Source organism: Varanus komodoensis, unplaced genomic scaffold (genome assembly GCF_004798865.1).
Source record: "Varanus komodoensis strain SLA01 unplaced genomic scaffold, ASM479886v1 scaffold8, whole genome shotgun sequence".
Lineage (NCBI taxonomy): Eukaryota > Metazoa > Chordata > Lepidosauria > Squamata > Varanidae > Varanus > Varanus komodoensis.
This window is the reverse complement of record NW_025336481.1, coordinates 21,053,076-21,061,236: the sequence shown is the minus strand read 5'-3', so window position 1 is coordinate 21,061,236 and position 8,161 is coordinate 21,053,076. Positions and strand designations below refer to the sequence as shown.

The window sequence follows — 8,161 nt, the reverse complement described above, 5'->3', positions numbered from 1 at the left end:
GGCCCGCGCGGCTGCCTTCGAGCGACCCGCGTCCGCCCGGCGAGCTCCCAGCCAATGGTGAGAAGGGCGAGGCGGGGCCGGCTGCTCGCGCAGCGCGGAGGAGGCGCCCGGTGGCGGCCCGGAAAGCGTCGGGGCGCGTCCTGCTTTCTGTTTCTCGTTCTCTCCGGCGTCCGTTGATGCGGGGTAGCTGTTTCGGGTGGGAGGGGGCGAGGTTTGGAGCGGCTGCTTTTACGGATGATGCCAAAGGTCAGTATCTCTTCCTGTCGCTTTTGGCCTTGTGGACGATGAGCGCGCGAGAGCAAGATTCTTGACGTACGCAGCAGGTAAGCAAGTGCCAAGATTGGTTTGGTTTGGTTGGTTTGTAAAATTCTGCGGCTTAGGTGATCCTTGACTTCTTATAAGCGATGTTTGAAGAGTAGCCGATTAGACTGAGGCTATGATCCTAGGTATTGCACTGCTGCATGTGGAAGGGGTCTCACTGTAAAATATCAGGGCCTGGCAAACTGCTCTTGGAAAGTCCACATGTAAAACTTTGTTACGGAACTCAGCCGGTCAGCAACTAGGGCAAGCCTGGGTGGTCCCCAGACCCCGAGTCAAAAGGGGCCTGGGACGAGACTTAGAGCCAAACCAGCTTTATTCTAGTGTACTATAGAATAAAGGGAGACAAAAGGGAATATGCTGCCCAAAGCAGTGTCTTGAAAGTTGCACCCCAAAGCATGAGTTTTATACCCTACTCAGGTCACCTAATACACACCTAATGCATCAATACAGCAATGTATGCACTCCTCCCCCTGCTGTTAGCTTCAAGGAGTCCTTTCTTCTGTCAAGGACTGCACATTTCCCATTTCTATTTCTTACCTGCTCTAGATTCACAGAGGCCTGCCATGTTCTTACGCCCTGCACATTTGTAATTTTCATGGTGGCTGTAATGAGTTACAGTCACTGTCCCTTTGATTACTGCATTTGAGGTCAGACTAGCTTGTTAGATGTGGATTACACAAAGTTCGAGTTTTTATATGCCGCCCCATCGCTTAACGCCTGTTTTTATTGCCCCTCCCTTCTGGGACAGTATAACCATTTTATACTGTGGTGTTTTTACTATGTGGCCTCCCTCTGGCCAACTACTTTTGTGGTGTTTTAGGGTGCTGCGATTGGCAACAGCTTGGCATAAGGGAATCAAATTTTGTGCTGTTGCTGCCCCAGATATTGAGCACTGTGTTGCCCCTAAATGCAGATCTGTGTCATTTCAGGAGGGGCTGTAAGTGAATATTTAGACACCATGCCTTTTAGGGGTGAATGAAAAGGCAAAGAATTCCATTGCATACCTGCCAAGATCATTATTTTTATTTTCATCACCCTAATTATTTCTGTGGCTTTTCTGTACCAACCAAGATGATGTATGAAAAATGAAGGAAACAGAAATCCAAAGCAAACAGTAAAACTGACATTCCTGTGCAAGGTTACACAGAAAAACATTTGGGGCATGCTGGGAGCAATAGGTCCCTTTTCTGCTAATTCCTGCACAGAATTGATGTCTTAGTGTTTTCCATATGGTGTGCGGTGTAACCATGGTGCTTGTGCCTTTACCATGTGAGATTCATACCAAGGCTCAGACCTGTGTAATATGAATGGCAAACTGGTATGGTCACACTTCTGGGGACTGTTTGCTGGAAGGGCTGATTAATGTTGGCCTTTATAACCAGAATTTCCACTCTGTAGGCTTGCAGAAACTGAGGGAAAAGAGAGTCTTGTCCTTTGAGCATGCATGAGAGGGCAGAGTGGATAAGTATCCTGCCTAAACTCAGTTGTAGAACCCAGATGCATGATGTCCGTTGTAAAAGCCATTTCTGTTGTTCTTGACCAGAAGGAAATGGGATCTCCTGAAGCAGCAAGGAAGAGAATCCTCCCAATTTGGATGACACAAAAGGGAGTTGATCCAGCACAACAAACAGAAACAAAGTCAAAGAGAAGGAAAAAAGCAGCTTTGGCAAGGTCAGTTGTTCATGCTGGTTCTTTTGAACCAGGATAGGCTGAATTGTACTTCAGCCCTAAACCACCAAGAAAAAGCCAGTTCATAGTAAATGGCAGAGATTTTAGAGTGCCAGTGCGAGTTGCTGGTGATTTTCTTGAACCAAGGTGGAAGTTAACCTCTACTTGAGGAAGTGTGATGTAGGAGCCAGGTCTGACTACTTTTGCTTAGAAAACAAAGGCTGTTTGCATCCCTCACTTCTAAAGGGAGGCACATTTCAGATCCAGATAAGGACACTTCTTCCATGACCAAAGCCAGCTTTATATTTGCAGCCTCCGTCAATAGGTGTTTTTAAAGGCACCTGGTGCCCTCCAGATGTGTTGGAACTATGGTGTCCACCCAGGACAATCATTAGCTATGAAGGGTGGGATTGATGGGGGTCTGCAGTCTCAAGCATCTGGAGGAAGCCAGGTTGGGGAAGACTACCTTTGAGCGAAAGTGAGTAAACAAGTGCATCCAGGTTGCTTTGGCTTCCAGTAATGTCAAATTAGAAGTGGACAGCTTGCAGGCCAGTCATCTGGAAAGACCCCAACTCTCATCATTCTTAATCTGCACAGCCAGTGGTGATGAATGATGGCAGTTATAAGCAGAAACATCTGGAGGATTACAAGTTGCCCACCCCTGTGTTAAGCAGTGCTGATACGGAAGAGGAGCACTATCTGGAATAGGAACAAGTTTAGTGCGAGGATTTGGTGCTACTGTTGTGTTGCCAGTGAAAATGATCATGCTGTTCCATTTAGACTATCAGGCATCGGCACAGCTCATGTATAAACTGTTGTGTTGAATCTGTGTCCTAACCATAACAGTTTCTTTCTGGATACATTTTTAGAACTATGCTCTAATGTTAACTCAGCTGCTTCCTGTTTATGTTTTCATTCACTGTGGTCACATTCCTATCCATGTTTAGACAGAGAAAATTCCACAACTCACAGCATTCCCCAGGCAGCAAAGCTAGCTAGCAAATGCTGAAAGTTGTAGGACTTTTTTCTCTAAGCATGCATAGGATCGTTCCCTAACAACCCATCCTACACATGTTTAGAATTCCACCCAAATAAGCAGTGTTTAATCCCAGGTAAATGTATATATTATACAGCAATCTAAAACATGTTTCCTCTTTAAAAATTCCCAATATGAATATGAACTAAGCACATAACAACCAAAGTTTGGGGAACAAAAGAAGTTTATTAAAAGGATAAAACATAGGAGTGGAGGACACTATAACATTCAGGCTAAAGCAGGCATGTCCAAAGTCCGGCCCGGGGGCCAATTGCGGCCCATTTTCACATTTCGAGTGGCCCGCAGCCTCTTCTCCCCGCCAGCTCAGCCTGTCACTCATCCCCGCCGGCCGGCGTTTTTCCCTTCACCGCACAGCGGTTCCCGCAGCTGTCCCCTGCTGCCTCTGCCCCTTCAAGGCTGGTGGTTATATTTCGCCAGAAGATGGCAGTAGCCCTGAGTCAGCACTCTCCCGCGTGACCCTTGTGACACAAGGCTTGTGTGCCCATTTCTAAAATGGCGACTGTAACTAAAAAAAGGAAAGTTGACAGCGAGGGCCGCCGCTTCCAGGACAAGTGGAAATTGGAGTATTTTTGCACTGAAATACGAAACAACTCTGTCTGCCTAATTTGCCAAGAGACTGTGGCTGTTTTCAAGGAATTCAATATCAAGAGGCACTACCAGACGAAACATGCTAACTACAATGAGCTAACTGGGAAGGAACGCGGCGAAAAATTGAAGGAACGGGAAGCTGCTTTAACAACACAGCAGCGCTTTTTCACAAGAGCCCGTGAGTCAAATGAAAATGCCACAAAGGCGAGCTACGAGGTGGCAACGCTGGTTGCCAAGCACTGCAAACCTTTTACTGAGGGTGAATTTCTTAAAGACTGCGTGATGAAAATGGTGGAGAAAATTTGTCCTGAGAAGCAACAGTTTGCCAATGTTTGCCTGGCTCGTAACACTGTGGTACGGAGAATTGAAGACGCTTCATCTGATATTAAGAGACAGTTAGAGGCAAAAGGAGTGGAGTTTGACTTTTTTTCGTTAGCCTGCGACGAAAGCACGGATGCATCTGACACCGCTCAGTTATTGATTTTTTTGAGAGGAGTGGACAATGACATGAACGTGAGTGAAGAGCTACTTGACCTCCAGAGCCTTAAGGACCAAACAAGAGGAACAGATTGATTTGTTTCTGTTTGTTCCGCTGTAGATGACATGAAACTACTGTGGAATAAAGTCACTGGGATTATTACGGATGGCGCACCTGCCATGGCTGGCGAGTGAAGTGGATTATCGACCCTAGTCTGTAACAAAGTCAGCGAAGAAGGAGGCAAAGCTATAAAACTCCACTGTATTATTCACCAACAAATTCTCTGTGCCAAACATCTGAAATATGATCATGTTATGAAACCGGTGATGAAGGCTATTAATTATTTTCACTCCAAAGCCATGTGCCACCGCCAGTTCCAACAGTTTCTACTCGACATCCAGGCTGAATACGGAAATGTTGTGTATCACAACGAGGTAGGATGGCTCAGTCGGGGGTCTGCACTGCAGCGCTTCTACTCTCTTAGGGAGGAAATCGGACAATTCTTAGCAAAAAAGGGACAACCCATGCCAGAGCTATCTGATCCTGTTTGGCTGGCTGATTTTGGATTTTTAGTTGACATAACATGACATCTGAACGTGCTGAACACGAGCCTTCAGGGGCAAAATGCAGTGGTAAGCCAACTGTATTCACATATCAAAGCCTTTGGGACCAAGCTGCTACTTTTCCAAAGGCACCTGTCACAAACGCAGCCTAATACCACACATTTCCCTTTGCTGCAGGAAATAATGACCAGTGCTCCACAGAACAATATGAGTGTGCAAATAAGGAGGTATGAAGCAGACATCTCACCTCTGGCTGAGGAGTTTCAACAGTGCTTTCGGATTTTGCAGCTATTGAAAAGGAGATCATGCTTTCTTCAGCTCCTTTCTCTGTGGACCCTGATGACGCTCCAGACCACCTGCACCTGCAGCTCATTGAGCTGCAGTGTGACGCCGAGTGTCGCAGTCGGCACCAACAGCTCCCTCTTGTCAACTTTTACCGCCAGCTGGATAAAGACAGGTTCCAAGAGATTCAAACATTTGCTAAGAAAACGCTGAGCTTGTTTGGTTCGACATACTTGTGCGAGAAGACATTCTCGGTTATGAACATTAACAAGAACCACGTGAGGGCGAGACTAAGTGACTTTCACCTGCGTGACATCTTGCGCATCAAAACCACTGTTTTTGAGCCAGACCTGGCCTATATAATGCAGTCGAGATCTCAGTATCACCCTTCACATTAGTGCAGTTAAGTTATTTGTTTAGTCTTTCATAAAATAGTTCATTTGCATTTAATGTTAATGATTCAAAGAATGTCAGGCTGAATGGTCGGCCCCCACACATTTTCACCTCACCAAATCTGGTCCTCCTTGCAAAAAGTTTGGACACCCCTGGGTTAAAGGGATAAAACAGGGTAAAATGGGGAAGGGGAGGGAGTAATTGTTAAGCAGCAAAGATACTGTTCACAGCCAACCAAGCACCCCCAACCCCAGGGACTTGTTGCCCCACTCCAACCTGAAAAGAACAAAGCTTACCCTTGCCTCAGCTATACACAGAAACTCTACCTTTGACAGGGTCAAGATGCAGCATTCACAGCATGGCACAGAGAACAGGCAGCAGAACGGATCCCTCAAAGAGGAACAAAGAGCCTCTCTGTTCCCCAGCCTTTATCCTTCCACCATACCACTGGTCAGCTGAACCATGGGGAGATGGTCTAACTCCCAGTCCTTGCCTCAGACCACTGATGAGTCATTGCTGTTATCTTCTGAGTCCTTGAGGCCAAGGTTTCTGACAAGTCCCTGAAATAACACAGGAAAGGGGAAGAGGATGACTCCTTGGGCACCAGACCTTACAGTATTAACCCTTCCCTTGCTCTCTGTGAGCCAAGGGGCCAGTTCAGGTTACACTCAAAACGTTGCATGCATGATTTATATGCTTATTTGCAGGAGTGAAACAGTCTATTGCATGAATGAAGCAGAGCTGGTAGACATAGCTCTTTGCATCTTGGCTGAGGTGAGCTCTGAGCGTGTGCTTTTTGAGGGTGGTAGTAGGTGCTTGCTTTTTCACTCCACCATACAGTGGTGGCTCTTTTGTTAAGCCTTGTCATACCCCTTCCTTCCTTCTGAGGATGGAGAAACAAATGTATTTATTAGATTTATATTCCGCCTTCTTTTTTAAAGAACACAAAGCAGTTTACATCATGCCCCTCCTCCTGTTCTCAGTCTTATCCCCACAACAACCACATGTGGCAGGTTGGGCTAAGAGTCTGTGACTGGGTAAAAGACACCCAGTTGTCTCCATGACTGAGAAGGAACCAGAACCCAAATCGTCTGAATCCCAGACCTGCACTCTTATCCACTAAAACACTGACCAGCTCTCTGACAAATCCCAGGTTGGTGCTATTTTGCCCTTGGAGAATCAGTTATAATGTTCAGTAAGAAGATGAGAGTTGTGGATACTTTCTCATCCTTTACAAAGTGCATCTGCTTCCTAGCTTGGTATGGTCAGACAGAGGGGTGGCATAGTGCCATTGTTTCTTGTTAAGATCTATGTGCCTCTGGGATACTTCTGTAGAACTGGGAGCCATTACATCTGTGCAAGCTGCACAGAGTCCCACCCTTTTTCAACTATTTGGTTATTTCCTGACTTGTGCATTCCCCCTCCTGCTGCCTTTCTGCAAGGTTGAAAGGCTTTTCCCAAGGCTTAGTTACAGGAAGTGAGAACTGCACACTGAAATACGTATTTTTGGTGTTCCTCTTTTGTCTTGGGTCTCAGCCTCCATTAGCTTACTGAAATAAAATTGGCCCTGAAAGAATTCAAGACCAAAATTTAGGCTGACAGAAGCTGAACTGCCCTTTATTAACAGGTTGCTACCAACATGCAAGAGTATGTCTTTACATCTGATTCTTTTCTGTGCTAGAACTGCAAGGGTAAGGGAGCTGAGGTGACTTCATCAGAAGACGAAGTCCAAGAGCCTCAGCACATGCTGTCAGATCATCACTCAAGTTCAGTAAGTGACATCAACATCTCTGGCACAGGATCCACACCTCCCAAGGTGCTTGATGCTTTAAGCAGCAGTGAGAACACCAAGTCAGAGGATGACGATGATGCCTTAAAATATGTCAGGGAGATCTTCTTTACTTAATAAATCGTAAGAAAATCACACAGAGGAAGCCATTTCTGGAGACTGTGTCAAATAGGATGTTCAGATTCAAAGGCAACCCTGGGGCAGCTCCTAATGACAAGTGTACAACAGGAAGGAGTGGTATCCCACATTCTTCATCGTGGTTTCTGTGCATCTCACATATCTCATCGCTTCCGAAACAATTGATTCAAGTAGGGAAAGCATGTACTAAGAGCAGGGTGTGCGTGCACGTGTGCGTGCATGTGCGTGCATGCGCTGGGAGAAGCCTGCTTTTAGTTTCCTTGAAAGCATAAATATTTTCACATGACTTGTAAGAACTGAACTCTTTAGCTGTGTCATAAGTCCTAATGCCTGTGCGATGTGTTAAGTGTTAGACTGGGCCTTCTAGTCCCTCCTCGTCAATAAAGCTCTGGTTGACTTTGGGCCTGTCACTGACTCTCAGCCTAACCTACTTCACAGGGTTGTTGTGAAGAGGTCTATGTATGCTGCCTTACATTCCTCAGGAGAAAATGGCATCAAAATGTGATACAATAATAATAATGCTTCTTCCGCAGCAGTCTTTGTTTTCTTCATTCTCAGGGAAGAGGGCTGGGTTTTGTTTAAGGCTGACCTCAAGTGGAATTCTTAGAATATCTGATGTGAGCTGGAACTTGATTGTGATCCATGGGTTCTGCAAGCATTGTAGGCCTGGGGACCTATCTTAAAGCAGACTCCAAGCCCACACACCCCCACACTGCCTTCACTGGAATTACTAATAGCACACAGGACAAGCACAGCCTGTTCCTTTCTTCTAACTTCATTCTAGGAGGAACAGATCCCATCCTGGAAATTGCTTCTATTTCTTTTAAGAGCTCTGAGCTCCAGGAAAGTTTCAGTAAGCATGTGTTTCTTCTTGCTGCTGTAGT

General features: G+C 45.9%; 1 protein-coding gene across 1 annotated transcript; it reads left to right on the top strand.

The window, feature by feature from the left end:
• The first annotated feature begins 113 nt into the window (after positions 1-113).
• On the top strand, positions 114-7,809 carry CYREN (cell cycle regulator of NHEJ). The gene is made up of 4 exons (XM_044455362.1): positions 114-323; positions 1,865-1,992; positions 6,058-6,124; positions 7,032-7,809. The coding sequence occupies exons 2-4, from the start codon at positions 1,871-1,873 to the stop codon at positions 7,254-7,256; spliced, it is 414 nt and encodes a 137-aa protein (XP_044311297.1). The 5' UTR covers positions 114-323; positions 1,865-1,870; the 3' UTR covers positions 7,257-7,809.
• Positions 7,810-8,161: the final 352 nt, after the last annotated feature.

Bases quoted from the DNA above. Each gene is read 5' to 3' on its own strand.
- CYREN (XM_044455362.1), top strand. From the start codon at position 1,871: ATGGGATCTCCTGAAGCAGCAAGGAAGAGAATCCTCCCAATTTGGATG. The intron at 1,993-6,057 runs GTCAGTTGTTCA...GCTTATTTGCAG, and splicing joins AAAAAAGCAGCTTTGGCAAG to GAGTGAAACAGTCTATTGCA. The intron at 6,125-7,031 runs GTGAGCTCTGAG...TTTCTGTGCTAG, and splicing joins CTCTTTGCATCTTGGCTGAG to AACTGCAAGGGTAAGGGAGC.